The sequence below is a fragment of the Condylura cristata genome, unplaced genomic scaffold (assembly GCF_000260355.1).
Source record: "Condylura cristata isolate star-nosed mole 26May11 unplaced genomic scaffold, ConCri1.0 scaffold00014, whole genome shotgun sequence".
In the NCBI taxonomy this organism is placed as follows: Eukaryota; Metazoa; Chordata; class Mammalia; order Eulipotyphla; family Talpidae; genus Condylura; species Condylura cristata.
In genome coordinates, this window is record NW_004567115.1 from 3,365,336 (window position 1) to 3,381,930 (window position 16,595).

The 16,595-nt window shown below is 38.1% G+C and overlaps 1 protein-coding gene across 1 annotated transcript in view; it reads left to right on the forward strand.

Annotated features, from left to right (window-relative positions):
• The first annotated feature begins 4,136 nt into the window (after nucleotides 1–4,136).
• The window catches only part of PLOD2 (procollagen-lysine, 2-oxoglutarate 5-dioxygenase 2), a 101,790-nt gene continuing 89,331 nt past the window's right edge, over nucleotides 4,137–16,595 (forward strand). The window contains exon 1 of the mRNA XM_004682437.2: nucleotides 4,137–4,449. Within this exon, the coding sequence (XP_004682494.1) occupies nucleotides 4,260–4,449 (190 nt within the window). The 5' untranslated portion in view covers nucleotides 4,137–4,259. The remainder of the gene's footprint in view (nucleotides 4,450–16,595) is intronic.

The following is a 16,595-nucleotide window of genomic DNA, read 5'->3' on the forward strand; positions in this document are numbered from 1 at the left end:
TCATATGCACACTGTTGTGTGGAAACAAAGAATGAGCCATGGGTGCTGGAAAAGAAAAACAGGAGGCTCGAAGTGTTCCTGCCTTGTGTTTGCTACCTTATGTTTATGTGACTGTTCTTTGACCCCCATGTTATTGTTGCATGTTATTGACGCACTTGCTGAGAGCTTCCGCCTCCCCCCCAGCCCCAGGTTCCATGCTGAAGGGATAAATAGGGAAGGAGAGAAGAATAAAGTGTGCCTTTGCTTGTTGACCAAGAAGTGTGTTTTTTAATCCTGACATCCTTCTCTCAGACCATCTCTGCTGTCATGCCGGTGCGGCACCTAGAGCAGATTATGCCATTGCTCTGCTCACAAACATCCAAGTGACTCTCCCTTCTTCTTTATAAACTGTTGGAAGGGAATTTAACATGAAATATACTCTATAAACAAATTTCTAAGCGTACAATACATTGTTGTTACTCACAAACAAAATTTTGCACAGAAGCTCTCTAGAACTTATTTCTTTAGCAACATCAAAGTTATTTCCATCGATTACCAGTTTTCCTATTTTCCTCCTCCCCCCCCCCCAACCCCTGACAACCACTGTTCTACATTTACTTCTGAAACAAAATAAGTCTGGCTATTTTAAATACTTCTACAGGTGTAATCATGCTATATTTTTTCTTCTATGATGGTTTATTTCATTCAGCATAATTCCTCGAGTGTCAACATGCTCAAACGTTATCATACTGTTTGCTTATCTATTTACACTGCCTTTCTTGATACCTCTAAGGCTTCATCTTTTACAAATTTACCCACAATTACTAACCTGCTCTTCACTGCCCTCTTGAACTTTTACAATGCTCTAGGTGTGTTCTGACCTCAGGGTCTTTGCACTTCCCATTTCTCCTCCTAGAACACAGTTCCCTCAAATAAGTTAACCACCTTTTCCCCTTGCAATGGTCAGGTGTTTGCACAAGCATCATGTTGGTGAGACCTGCCCAGGAATCTCCATTCAAAGTTACAACATACCCTCTTCCTTTGGTCCTTCCCAGTTACTTTTCTTGATTTATTTTCTCTGTACTCATCACAATTATATGTTTATTACTTTTCTTTATAGAAGAGTAAGAACTCCCTTGGGGCAGGGATATTTTGCTTTTATACACACACAAACACATTTCAGTGTCTAGAACAATGCTTGAGACATATAAGAAAACGATAAACATTATATCCATGAACAAATTTACGTATGAATACATGTTATTTTGGGACCATTATTTAGTATATAATGATGAAAAGGGCCTCCCTATTAGCACAATGGGTTAGGGTGCAGCACTGCAAGCTAGCCACAGCAGTTTCAGTGTGAGTTTGATCCCCAGCCCTGGGGATAATCTACATGGCCCAGCAGACCTCTCCTGTCTCTCCTGCTGTTCCCCTTAGCAGTATACTTCATTGATCTGCTTGTTCTGCTCCCCACTTTGTCTCTGGTGAAGCCTCTCACCGCCCCTGCACCTCTCCTGTATCCCAGTTCTGTATGCATAAATAAATCTTTAAAAAAGTAAATGTTATAAAAAAAAATCCAAACAAAACTGTTGGTTCTTGAAACTTATCTCAGGGTTGGTTCCAGGAGGAACCCAAAGTAAAACAGTGATTCTTGAGGCAAACTAAAAGTAAAATTAACAGTTTTTGATGTGTTTTGACCGACAATAAAGCAAACCAGCTTTGTTGGGTAAAGAGAGGCGTAGGTGATAGGTTGATAGTGAAGGGATTTGAATTTTAAAGATTTGAATTATTTCCAAACATCTTCTGAAATCTTTGAATTGTGGAATTAGTGATCAAAAGCGAATCTAAGTATGATGGATCTAGCTGTGGTATACTGTGGTATTGTACTGGAAGGAGGAGGAAAAACAGGAAGCATGATCAGCTAGGAAACAGCTCAAATAGCACATTTAAAGTATATCCAGGAGTGCATTAGTGAGGTGGCAGTATGAATGGAAAAGTATGATCAGAAAATATGAAACAGAAATGATGACAGGATTTGTATTCCAGCTCTTTGTGCTGCAGGGGTTTAGAGGAAATAGAAAATGTCTTGGGCAATGTAAATTATAGAACAACAGCATCATTAACAGAGAAAGAAGTTGGAGTAGGATATGGATTTGATGAGTTAAAGACATTTGGAGTTTGTGGCAGTGGAATGTCCAGCCAAAATATTCAGCAAGAAACTAGAAATGTAAAAAGACAGGAGGATTTGGTTTCAGAATGGGGTTTTACTCAGATTGTGATGGACATATCTACTTATTTCAAAATTCCTCAAGAAACACTTGTTTCACACATGACTTTCAGCTTTGATCTGTGAGTACAGAAGAAGGAATGTCAATAGTAACCTGCAATTTGGGGTGGACTTTGCAGATCAAATACACACACACACACACACACTTTAAAATGAAAGTGCCATCTGTCTGGAGATTGGAAATGTTATAGGAGGGCAGAAAGCCAGGGTCTGACCATGTAAGTTCTTGAAGATCCTGTAGCAGCAGAAAGGAGGAAATAAAATTCAAGATGTTTGGCAGAATTCAGGCACAGTAGACAGGTGTGGAATTCTGAAGACTGGAATTTGGCAAAAAAGCAACCGATTCCAAGCAGAGTTCTGGGACTCTGAGGACTAATGTTTAAGCTCTCTTGTCTAGTTTTATGGAGCTGTTCTGGCCACATGGAAGGATGTTTTTAAGTAACCCATTCCTTAGCTTCTTTCTTTTTTCGTCTTCAGGCTAAATAAACCTTATTTCATTCTTCTCAGAGGTCATACTTTCCATTTCTTTATTTGTTACTCTTCTCTAAACTTTCTCGAATTTTCCTCTTGAAAAATCAGACCAAACATTCAGAATACAGAAATAAGGCTTAGTTTTGGAATGGGAAATGATTCTCTGAATCATCATACCTAGCAACACAACATTTTTCAGGTTTTTCCACCTGCTAACGCGTCCATTTAGTACTCATTATCTAGATACAAATGTATGCCTAATTTTACAAAAAATGTGTAGATAAGGCAAGATACTTTTTTTCCCTAATAATTGTTATGATTTTGAAAGGTCAGAGTTGGAAATGACTCAAATCTATGTTCCATTTTTGGAAGTTAGAGGTAGAAAATTCCAGAATAAAGTCATAATGCCAGTCTGAGTTGTTTACTCCATAAGATATGTCCACAAATATGAGGCAACATTATCTCATTTTTTCTTAAACCTGTGGCTTTGTTCTTGCTCATCTGAACAGATAAAACAAGGGATCACTTAAAATGTGATGACCATACACACAAAAAGGAATTTGCATAAATAACAGTCAAACTCTAAGTAGGGGAGAACACACCTGGGTGCTGAGAGATCTACTCACAAAAGCTCAGAGATTAATATTCAATGTTGAAAGAACCGTAAGGCACGGTCCCAGATAACACATGATGAACTCTGATTCCCCAGGATTTACAAGCTACTACTGGAGAGAGCGTAAGCCTTTTCTGGCACAGGAGGAGGAGAAGAAATGTTCACTGGACAATAAAAACTTTTGGTTTAGAGTAAAATAAAAACAGGCCCTTCCTTTACAGGGTGACGAAACTTGTCCCAACAGCAAAGCGGTGGGGTGAGATCCACTTCCAGGATTTAAAGTCTGGGGACATCTCATTCCACTCAGGGTATTTGGATTTGTTGTTAACTTTTGACTAGCTTAGTATCCAGATCCAGAGCAGAGCGAATCCTCACCCTCGAGGCTACTGGGAAGCTTCTGAAGCTGGGGAGGGAAAGGGAAAAGAGGGGAGCACCGCCCGCCAGAATCCTGGTGGCTCCTCCTCTCTCCCCCAGGCCCACTCCCAACTTAAGTACACGCTTCCAAGTTCCAGCCAAAAGCCCTGCGTGAGGCTCTACACGTAGCCGCAGACGGCTCCTTAAATAGGCCTGCGTTAAGCAAACAATTCCAGACGTGGTGCTGAAGAAGGCGAACAGAGGCCACCGCAGGGCGCACGCAGCAGCGCGCGGATCAGTCGGCGGCCAATAGCCAGGGCGCGGCCCGCCCCGTCACCTCCCCCTCGGGGGCTCCTATAAGTTGCCCGCCGCCAGAGACACCCGCCTGTCGGTGCTTTAGCAACGGCCTGAACCTCCGGCCGTCTTCCCTCAGGCAGAAGCTGCAACCCGCGGGGGTGCTGCGCGCACTCTCACCCCGCAGTCAACCGCGCCGGGGCGGGATTGGGTGTGTCGGGGGTTGTGGGGGAGGTTGTCCCCGCGCTCTCGCGAGAAATGCGCAGCTGCAAGGCTGAAGGCTGGGGGGCTGGGGTGCAGGAGCAGGCGAGCGCCCTCGAAGGGCCGAAGATGGGGTCGTGCGCCGCCAAGTTGCGGCTGCGGCTGCTGCTGCTGCTGGCGCTCATCTTCCAGCCCTGGGATCCCTGCCTGGGTACAAACTCGGAGAAGTCTTCCAGCATCCCCACAGGTGAGCACTTTCGCAGCTCCTTGCACTGTAGGGCTCGGCCGGGGGCAGTTCATTCATCCACCGCCCCCTGGCTCCGCACTAGCCCAGTGAGTGGGAGCCAGGCAGGACCTCAGAAGTGAGTAGTTGGGAGCTCGTCTTTCCCCGGGACATCCAGGTGAGTGGAGGTGGACACCACGGGAATGTGGCTGCTGAGTTCTTCCCCAGAACTGCGCTTGGGTTGTGCTGGTCCCGGTGGAAGCCTCGCGGGCGTCTGCTCTGGGAGGTCTCGGCGACCAGAGGAAGCGCGAATTTCCCTTCAGCATAAGTTAAGATTTTCTTTTGGTCTTGCAGGGCATAGGAATCCAACACCTTCCCTTCAGTTCTCCTTTCTTCTTTTCTGGAATTGGCATGATTTATCCGTGTTGGATGTGGCAGTACTCTCTGTGACCTAAACACGGGGTTCAGTGTACTTTCTGATTGATGGTGACACATTCCTTCCAGCGCCTCGAGAAGCAGCCGGTAACACCTACCTCTTGCCAAAAACAACGTTCCAAACTTGGTTGTTTGCAGTGAGGTGGCCTGGCTACCCCATACCTCCAGGAGGCAGCTTTCCTCTTTGGAGATTTGGAGGGCAAACTGCTCACACTCAGTTTGTTCCCTTAGCGATCTTTTCCGAAGCCTGGTGCCCTTTCTTATTTTCATAAGCTGGAACATCAACGAATAGTCCGGTCAAGTTCATGTAAAACAAAACCTTTTACATTTAGACAAATTAAAGTCTCAACACCAGCTTGACTAAATAAATACACTTTGTTACCATTTGCTGCACAGGCGCTATCCTTGGCGTTTTCCTCTTTCTCCTGGTGCTCCTCAACTTTTGGAAATTAGATCTTGTATTTAATTGCCCTTCTGCTGTACTGTTGTTATTTTTTAAAACAGTATCTTTTGACTTTTCTTTCTTTCTTTTTTCTTTTTCTTTTTCTTTTTTTTTTTTTTTTGGTAAGTAAAGAAAGTGCTTTCCTGCTTGAAAAGCACTTAAGCACTACGACAGAAATTTGTTTCAAGCTCAAATTCAGAAGTTGACACTCAGTGTATGGTGCCAGCGAATGGGTGTAACGATAGTTTTGTTTTCATCTAAGTGTTACAGAAAACTTCAGTGGGCTAAACTGTCCAGCTTTGTATATTTCTTCTGAACAGTACTTGCTTTGTTAGCTTAAGAAACATCAGATTTCCATCAATTACTCCATGATTTTCTTTCAGATATATATGATAGTTTCATAAAGGGTTTTTGAACACTGTGTGAATCCAGTACATTTGAACTGAATTTTCTTCCTAACTTTAAATTTTTCTTTTAGTGCAACACCTGGAGAATAGACAAATTCTAAGTTTGCCTCAGCAAACTGGAAATGGAGACACTGAAAACAATTCCAGGAAAAATGACTTTCTTTGTTGAAGTACCCAAGGAAATTTACTGGGAAATAAAATAACCTCTAAGGACCTTTCTTCTTATAGAGGGACCTTCAGTCTTGTGATATGTTATTTTGCTTCATTACCAAGACCTTTAACTTTTTTATAGAAGGCATCACTTTTTAGCCACTTATAAGTTTACTGTCAAAAATTACTTTCCTTTTCCACTTTGGCTTTTAAGTTTCACGGAACTAGACAGCAAAGTTTTAATAATTGAAGCATCAGAAAAAAGGAATTTAAGATATGAATAGTTTCCTCAGAAAACGACCACATAAAACCTGTGCTGAAATCTGACAACTTGTTGTTTTACTTGGGTGGACATGGGAAATTGGGTTATTGCCTAACTGCAGGAGAATATTCATTTATTTTAGGTGGAGCCAACAGTAGCCTGATTATGAATTTCTGTGCAGGTACTGCTGTAAAGTATATAAATATACGTAGTTTGTACTCAATAATGTGGCCAAAATCATGGACTGTGTCCCATTCTGTCCCTTAAATGTTACAACTAAAATTACTAAATTGGAAACATTTATTTATCTTGTGTAAATAGCAAGCAAATTTTAGAACTCTAAGCTGTCTAGTTTAATAGGCAATCTTTAAAAAGAATGATTACCATCTCTAGCACTCTTCATTTGTTTCATGTCTTACCTAGGCTAGAAATAGATTTTCTAGAAATGGGTTAAGCCGTGCTTTCAAGGCCCTACTGACACTTTGAGCTAGGTAATTTTTTGAGGTGAGGACTTTCTGTGCATTGTAGGAATGTTTAGCAGCATCTTTGACCTTTATTAACCAATAGATGCTGGCAGTACTTCCTGTAGGTGTGAGAAATAAAATGCCTCAGAATAAAAATTGGATAAGTAACACCAGAAGGATAGAATAGGCTAGCACTGAAAACCACCAAGTTAGACAAATCTATATATACTCGAGACATTGAGATATCCCGACATCCCAGTACGACTGGAGTGATAGTAGTGACACTTTTTGATAGCAAGTATTTGAAGAAATTTTCCTATTTTTTCCACTAAAGGAGGAAATGTGTTATTTGAATCACATCAGTCAATGGTTAGGAGATAACTTTTCTTAATTTTGATGCTGTATATTGACCACAGCTGATAAGATTTTTTTTTTTTTTTTCATTTTTACTCTGAATTGTGCTGGGTGAAGTGTCTATTACTTTTTGGCTGTTACTTTGTTCTTATAAGGGTAAGGATTTAAATAAGAAATTGGTTTAAAACAATCATTTTTTTTCCTATAAATTCTATAGAAATTTTACCTTAAAAGTTTATCCCCATGTTTGTGTCAAAAAATCATGTCCATGACCTGATTTACCTTTCCTATATATTGCTACCTTCTAGATGAAAGAAGTATTCCTGCCAAGCGTTTGCACCAGGTTTCCAGATCTGGCTCAACATTTTTGTGTTTTTCAAATTACCTTGACCATTTCACAATCTAAATTGGGTAGAAACCAAGTTTTGGGAAAATATGGAGGAAATGGTTTCCTATGTTTCTTTCAAGACCAGTATTTTTCAACCATGTTCATTTGTAAACTCTTTAATTAACGCTGGAACATTCAAAGAGAAAGGAAAGTTTTGTCTCTATCTGCTGATGCAGACTGGCAATTTATGGGGTGGAGAGGAAAAGACCAAGATCCAGGAGAAACCTCGGAAAGGCAGAGAGAGACTTGTCCTCTGTCCGCTTTTTGAATCTTGGGTTCCACCCAGGCAGAATAACTCATTATCCTTACGCAGACTGTGCATTTTATTTCATGTGAAAAGAGACTCTCTCTCTCACATACACACACACAATCCCAGAGCACATGAGGACAAAAAGTTAACTAAATTCTCTGAACTTCCTTTCTTTAACTGGGGAACTTACCAAGAAAACATCAAGGTTAAGACTTGTTTTTGAAGTGGTTGGGAACTCTTATCCACTTGCTAAATTTTCTGTTCTTTCTACCTTCCTCAATGTAATGTCATACCTTCAGAGAAATACTTTCAGATGGTTGGATACAATGGTTATTTTTTTAATTAAATTATAAAATGAAGACTTGTAGTGGATATGTAACTTGGAGAAGATCACATAGTTGGGAAGTAACAAAGGTGGGATTTGGTGTCCTTCCTTCAGGCCACATTCAGTGTCTTGCTTCACCTCTTCATTGTTCTGTGCTAGTGTGGGGACCTTAAAGACACAAAGACTAGGCATTAAAGACCTAAAGAAGAAAAAAGGAATCTTGCAGAAAGAGAAAGCACATACTTTCTAGGCTTATGTAAAGGAAAGTAATAGTTACAGAATGAAAGGAAAGCTGGGCTCTAATCCAAGATGGCAACTATAGCAGGCAGCCAGATTTGGCAGCTCTCAACAGCTATCTGAGTTTTGAGTGGCTGGTAAGCTAATGGTGGTTTTGGCGTTTTTAAGTGGTTGAAAAATATCAAAAGAAAAATGATAAATCGTCATATGTGAAAGTTGTATGAAGTTTATTTTCAGTGTCCATAAAGTAGGACTGGTTCACAACCATATTCATTACTTTTACATATAACTGTGACTACTTTGCTACTGCAAGTCAGAGTTGAGTACTAAGTTGCCAGAAACTGTGTGGCCTATAAAGTCTAAATTATTTACCATCTGGTTTCATATAGAAAGACCTTACTGATTTTTTACTTCAGAGATGACATTCCCTCTGAAACTGGCTCAAGCAGACCCAGTGCTCTATTGGAAGGAGCTAGAATCTGGATAGTAGCCGCTAGCTCTGGGCATTTGAGAAGCCTGCTTTTCATTTTCGATGTTGCCAGTGAGTTCTGTGGTATTTTGAATTCAAATGTGGAACTTCTCTGTTATGTTTTGAAGGAAATGTGTTTGATACTACATAGCTAGACAATGAACTTGGAATCACAGATGGATACAACACCTTTCACAGATGGATACAACACCTTGATGGTCAGTTAAGTGGGGCTGCACATTTCTTCTTCAGAGGTGTTCCTTCTAGAAATATGGTCTAGAAACTTATAAATTTTGGCTTAGTTCTTGGGAGGAAATCATCAAAACTTTTATCATTTTGATTAAATGATGGGGGGTATTTTGATTCATTACCCACTGCTAAAAATTAGGCTAAACAGCTATTGGTGATTTAAAAGTGATATTTCATTCTATCTATTATTAACTTATTAATCTTTGGTGTTCTTGACTTACTAAACTTAAATCACAGGACTAATTTTCAGAGCTATTAGATTTTAAACAAGATATAGCAACTCAGAGCAGTTGTTGAATTTATAGAGTGTGCTATGATTTGTTACCCTTGTGCTACTTATTTATTACCTTAAGACTTATGCATTATAGCCAGTGTTCAGTATTGATACTGTGAAAATGACCTAGTAGTACAGGATTACTATGCTATTAACTGTCATAAAAATACACTGCCAAACTGAAATGTTTGTAATAAAAATACAGAAACTTCAAATAAGTTTTTAATATTTCCCATTCAGGATCATTTTACTATAAGAAAAATTGAAATAGCAAATGCATGCTAGTTTTTTAGCTAGAGAAAAATTTCCATTACGTCTTTTATTTTGTTAGTAAAGATGGAAACTGCTGTTAATAATTTAAATTTAATTTTTAAATATAAAATTTCTTTAATGAAATTAATTAGGTTAGTGTATTAAAAAATTTAGTTACTGGACTGATTCAGTAGTTTGGGGAAAAATTACATTTTTTTTATTTCAATTGGTAAATGGATTTATTCTCTGCCCTTAAATTTATTTTTTAAAAGAGATGTGATTCAGAAAATGTTTATTTTTTTAGTGTGAAAATATACTTTGTTTCCTTTTCCGATCTTACTACAAAATATTTGATTTAATGTTTAGTTCACATAGGCTTAGAGTAAGTTGTCTAATTAGAGAGAAAAATTTAAACAAATAGGAAATAGACAGTAATTTTGTTTCAAGAACAATCAACAATGCAGTCTTTTCTTTCACAGTTCTTTTTACTTTTCCTCATTTCACAATCAAGTATCAATTTCTTTGATACTTGGGGTCACTGCCCAGTTACTATCAAGGCAGAGACAGGGCTATTCTGAATACAAACTCCCTTTAGATGAGTGTACATATTTCTGAAGACTTAGTGTATTTATACTAAAAATCTTCACTAGAAGAAAAATACCACATTTTAACTTGAATAAAATTCAGAGGAAGTGCTCATCTGTAAGTATACTTTCTAAAACGTCTAATACAAATAGGAGTTTTGGAGAATAACAAAGTGGTCAGGAAGATTGTTCATGAAAAAAAATGTTTGAGTTTTTAAAATCGTCGAGTTAAAATTAAACATCATTTATTACATTGATTTTAATATTACTTTCATTAGGTCAGATTCATAAGATCCTGTTGTTTATTGCATTAACATTTGCTTTAGAACTATTCTCCAAAATTTAACGTGAATTCTCCTATTTGTTTTCAAATTATTGTTATTCTGCTTTAAAATGATTTTGAATGAGAAAGAGACAGTATTTTATCTGATTTAATGCTGCAGTTCAGTTTCTCTGTGCCGTGAACACCATGAGGGAAAGACTTACATCATGAGGAAACCTTCAAGAACAAAGCAATTATTAGTGCTTTCACTGTGATGCTAAAGATATGTTAAATATACACCGTTTCAGAACCAAATAAATGTCCCAGTTAGTAGGGCTGTTTCATTGACTAGTCTTAATTCTGGTTTGAAGCCACAACTTTTATGGTGCTTTACAGTGTGAATTGCTTATAGTTGCTTCATTCATGACTAAGAAGGGAGCTAGTTTTAGATATTATCAATGCATACTCTTAACCAGTGCTTTAAACATTTAACCCTTTTTTCTTAGTTCTCATAGTATACTAAATGCCAGCATATATTCTGGCATCCAAAAAAAAAAAAAAAAAAAAAGACAAAGGGAAAAAAAAAAAAAAACCTTAAGCAAATATGGAATTAAATTTTTTTAAAAACAAAAACAGTTTTCAGGCACACTAAACCCACCTCATTTAGCCACCTGGAAAGGTCTTAAGAGCTGCTGTGTAGGGGCAAACTGGCCCACTGTGGGGCTTTTCCAGTCCTCCCCAAACCAGCTCTGAGACCCCTTGTCTTTAGAGATTCCGTCTTTCCTGCTTCAGTCTTGCTGGGTTCTCCTGGCCTCAAGCTGGCAGCACAGCTATGACCAGAGTGCCCTGCGTGTCCAGACCATTTAAAATTCCTGTCTAGAGAAGAACAATTCCTCTTCTCTTCTCAGTTCAGTTTAAATACTGTTAGAATTTTTTAAACAGTGACTTTACTAGGTAACCAATGGCAAAACAAAATCAAACCCCAACGGAAAACTACCAAAACAAAGAATTGAACAGACTTACATAGTAGAGCCTCGACTTCCTTACTCTACGAGGATTAGTGAGGGGACGTGTTCCTGGCACATCCTTAGGGGTCATCATTTCTGTGGCCTCACTATGCCTTTCTTTTTCCAATCTTTTATCCCACCCTTCACTTCTCCCCACTTTTTTTCTTCTTTGTGATTAGAGTCCACAAGAAGGTAAGCATTAATAAGCTGTAAAATAATTGAAAATACATATTTTGGTCCCTTCCCCCAGTTCCTGTTAATATTTAGTTGTTGACCCTAATTCCTGACTCAGAACTTTTAAAACCCTTGTAAATTCCTGAGTGATGGGTGTCATCTGATACAGAGCTCCTAAATCCCTTAGAATTTCCTGGATGATAAGAGCATCTTTGGTTCTAATGTGACAGCTCTTGTACATTTGTAAAGCTAAGTCATAATTGGAAGCTTGGATCTTTGTCTATTATCCACCCACCCACATCATCTGGACAGAAAAAAAAAATTACAAGTAATCATACCTACATATGACTCCTCTATAAAGATCCCAAATGAAGGTTGGTGTGCTTGATGTTAGTAAATGTACCTGCATGCGAGGGTGGTGGTGCAGTCGGAGGCTGGAGTTTATGTAATTGAGAGGCTTCAAGTTCTTAGCAAAACATACATGTTGAACTATTTTACAACCTATTAATGTTTACATACCCATTGACTTCATGGACACCAAACCTGGGGAAGAAAGTGCTATCTGTGTAAAAGGAATTGGAGAGAGGTGGAGAGTGGGATGAAAGAGTGGAGAAAGGAAAGCCAAGGGAGGCGACAGAAATGATGGGTCAAAGGAGGTGCCACGTATACAACACACCTCCTCTCACTAAGTCCTGTAGAGCAAACGCTCTTGGGTCTGTTTTATCAGCTTGTGATATCCACCCAGATCTGTTCTTTTAACTTCTCTTCATCTGATAATTTAATCTTTTAAAGTACCCTTTGTGATAAATTGACAGTATTAACCAAAACTGTCTTGGTTATGGGAATCTCTGTAGCAAAATATGCAAACTGTTAGAGGGGTCTTGGGAGTCTCTGATTTTATTTTATTTTTCATTTTAGCATAGCTCATTAGTTTTACTTTTTATATATATATATATTTTCAACTCAGTTGTAATCCCCATGGGCTTCCCATCACCAAATCACCCATGTGCCAGCACCATAGTCTAGTGCACTCCCTCCCCCATTTTTGATCCCATTCCCCACTCCACCCCTGTAAAATGTCTCTGGTATATAGTTGTTCATTATTACTCATTATTATTATTATTTTTTCCCATGGTCCTTTATACTCCTGCTATGAGTGAAACCATCTGGTATTTTTCCATGAAGAATATAATAGTTTATTATTACATCTTTTTGTGCATTTTTCCATCTCATTTGCAATCCCCTTAGGCTTCCCATCATCAAATCACCTATGTGCCATCACCATAGTTCAATGCATTCCCACTCCCCCCTCCCCACTGTTTTTGACTCCATTCCCTACTCCACACCCATAAAATGTCTCTGGTATATAGCTGTTCTTCATTATTATTGTTTTCTCACCTCGTCCATTATATTCCTGCTATGAGTGAAACCATCCTGTACTTTTCCTTTTCTTTCTGACTTATTTCACTAAGCATAATCCCTTCTAGCTCCATCCATGTTGCTGCAAAAGGCATGTGTTTATTTATTTATTTATTTGGTGCTGTGTAATATTTCATTATTTCTGTGTACCATATCTTTTTAGTCCAGTCATCTACTTTTGGGCATTTGGGTTGATTCCATGTTTTTCCAATTGTAAATAAAGCAGCAATAAACATGGGGGTGCAGGTATCTTTTTGAATGGGAGTCTCTGATTTATAACCAGGTCAGATAGTATGTGGGGACTTCCTACTGTAGATTGGCATCTATGGAAGAGAGAATCTCATGGGATTAGTGCTTAAATTTGGGGGTCCACACTAAGTTTACTCAATTAAATTAATTTGCAGGCTAACCAACTGGTAAGAGAATTATTCAGTATCAGGAAAAACCCACACATCTGGTACCAGAAATACTGTTTGTGAGTAATAGAAGAGAAACATGACATTGTTTTCCTCAGATATAGGTGGATTTGAATTTTTATAATTTTCATAACAACTTATTAGCATAACCCTAGTCAATAGATAATGCATTTCCTTCTCCGTGAAAGTTTTTATGCATTTTACTTATATCTCTTTTGGTATTGCATTAATTATTGTTTTTGAGTAGCAATTTATATTTGCTTTTATGAATTTGTATACTTTATCAAATCTACACTTGTTTCACTGGCTAAACTTTAAAAATTTTCCTGGAATACATTTTGATAGACATAACAGCGCTGTACATCATAGCTACACATGTATGCTAGAATAATTCTTATTTTGTGGTACTCTGAAGAGCGATAATATTTCACATTTTAATTCAACAAGTTTTGCATAACCTGTATTCTGAGTAATCTCATGTAGGGAAACATAGAGAAATACAGCAAAACAAGCAAAAACTCCAGGCTCAATTTCTGCTACAAATTGAAATTCTAAGATTCTCACAGGGAATAAAGCACATGAGAATCTGAACAAATGAAAGACACACTTACTGTGAAGCACCTCCCCAGTGTATAGCAAAGGCTATAGACATCTGGGCATCTGGAAACCTAGATCCAGTTTCCAAACTCTCCACTCACAGACTAAGATCCTTTTACCTCATCTCCAGATGTCTTTGTTATTCATGATCTTTGCAGCCCTGTTATTTGATATTTCTTGAATTTTAAATGGCAGGATGTTTGGTGGAAACCAAAGGGCCTCTAGGAAAGTCATTAATGTATTTGATAGTCCAAAGAAAACAAAGTTGCTTTGTGTTTTAAAATCCTACTTATTTTATCAGGCACTGGACTTTGATAGTGCTTTTTCCCTAAATAACTTGATTTTGGGATAATTAAGGCCAATAATTAGATTTGTATGTAAAAGTATTCCAAATATTTTAATATGAGAGGAGGAAACAGTCTGATGTTTATGTAAGGTTATTTTCTTACTTTTGAGAGGAATCATATCCTTGTTAGGACATTTATATATTGTAGCTTAAGATCCTACAGGAGTATCGTCTGGAAATAAAGCAGAATAATTAAATTCTGGGTGCTCTACATTTCTGTGTATTCCTAGTCTTTACAAAACAGATTCCAAGATTGGGTTAGACATGAAAGGAAATTACTTGAGGGAATACTGTTGAGGGAAGAAGTCAAGATTGTTGAAACATAAGACAAGTTTGAATACTATAAAGGAAGGAGGGGTTAAGGGACGACGCAGACTGTGTTGCAGTTTTTGGAAGATTTTGATAACACCAACAGGGAGATCTTGAATCAAAATCACTCATTAGATGAGCGCTGTGCCTTCAGGTATTTTTTTGACCTCCAGATCCTGGCCATACATCTTACTGACATTTTCCATCCCTGGGAAATGTTTAAGCACCTGTGAGCATGTGGTCAGGCTCAACCATATTTCTGAGCATGGCAGGTAGAGTAGTAGTTCACTTACAGTCTCCACAGTCAGAATCTGAAAGGCTTGTTTTCATGAACATTACAAATATCCAGTGGGCTTTGGATAATTCTAAAAGAGAAAAGACTTGTGCCTTGTTTCTAGCATGAAAAAGTGCAAACTTAGAAGTCACGTTTTTAAGCCCAGGACAATACCCAAGGGGCTACATACTATTTACAAAGGAATTTTGACAGCTTGGCTTAGTGTAGTGTGATGGAGCATCCAGAAAGATGTCTGGGAATGGATCTTGGTGTCCGGACGACCCTAAGTAATATTATAAACCAGAGACTGGATGTCAGTCCAGTGTCCGAAAACTAGATGAAACTAACCATACCTCTCCTGATATCAGTGCAGATCACCCACTAGAAACAGAATACCGTGTATCTTTCTATGGTTGGTCCTCAGTAAGGAATAGAGACTTCAGTAACTGAGTACAGATACAGATGTCTGGACATGGAGAGAGGAAACTAGACCAGTGTGTTCATTTGGTGCAGAGCAGCACTTTGTTTTCATGTTATCTCTAACCTTGGACCAAATGAGTTTCATACAATTATTGCATAAGATCTTGATTACTTAATTTTGGGGCCATTATGATAATTGGTGTTGTGAATCTTAGTAAACCATCAAGATAATAAGATCAGCATGTTCATCTGATTTCATTAATGAACAAACAAGAAATAATTTGCATCATAGATTTGCTGTTTCATTCTGTTTTAATTAGTTTGAAGTTAATATATTTTAATTAATTAGTTAATTATAATATATTTAAATATTTCCAATATGTGCTCACTCAACTTTTGCTGAGATGCTAATATGAGCATTATCATAGAGTAGTAGCTTTTATCAACTGGGGAAGGATTATATTTTTTCAAGAACTGTTATAAAAATGGGAATGGATCAGAGATGGGGGGGGCAAAATTGTTTCACTGGGAAGTAATGCTGTGAGCAGTCAAGTACAACATTCTTTTAGTAGCCACACAGATCTCCTTTTCTCTGGTTCTACCTTATGCACAATTCTGGGACCTCTGTGCCTTACATTCAAAGCCCATTTCCTTATGTTTTAGTTGTGTTTTCCATGATAAACCCTAGTTTTGATATGGTGCCTGCCAAATATCTTCCGTTTTGCTCCCTGTCCCAAGGGGTTTGCTGCTTTTCATGCCTCTGATAACTTGAGTTATTAGTCACCTCTGCCCTCTGCCTCTACCTCTCTTAGTTCATCCTCTTTTTTTTTTTAAGAGTAATTAAGATCTACTCTTTTAGGTAAGTTTTAAGTATACAGTGCAGTATTAACTATAGCCACCACACTGTCCTTTAGCCCTCCAGAAATTATTTATCCTGCATGTAGGGAAGATAGGAAACTCTAAAGGAAATGAAATTAATACCTTAAGGAGAAATATGCACCTTAGTGTCCATTGCAGTATTTTTCACAATAATGAAGATATAAAAACAACCTAAGTGTCCATTACCAGATGGCTGTGTAAAGAAAAAAAAATACATTTATAGATATTTATAAATAAAATACATGCATATGTAATATAATTTAAAAAAAGTACTTTTGTTTTTCTGTTTCAGCATAGTTTAAATAACATTGGTTAACAATATGAAGTTAAAAATATTTTAATGAAATGTGCTATTTCAAAACTTTAGGTACCCGTCCAAATTATTCCTGGAACTGTTATAGAATCAACTAGTTCTTTTTTCTAGTCATTAAATATCTTTAAAATATAATCACGGCCCTCCCTGGTGGCACAACGGGTTAGGACACAGCATTGCAAGCAGGCTGCTGCCACTTCAGTGCGAGTCCC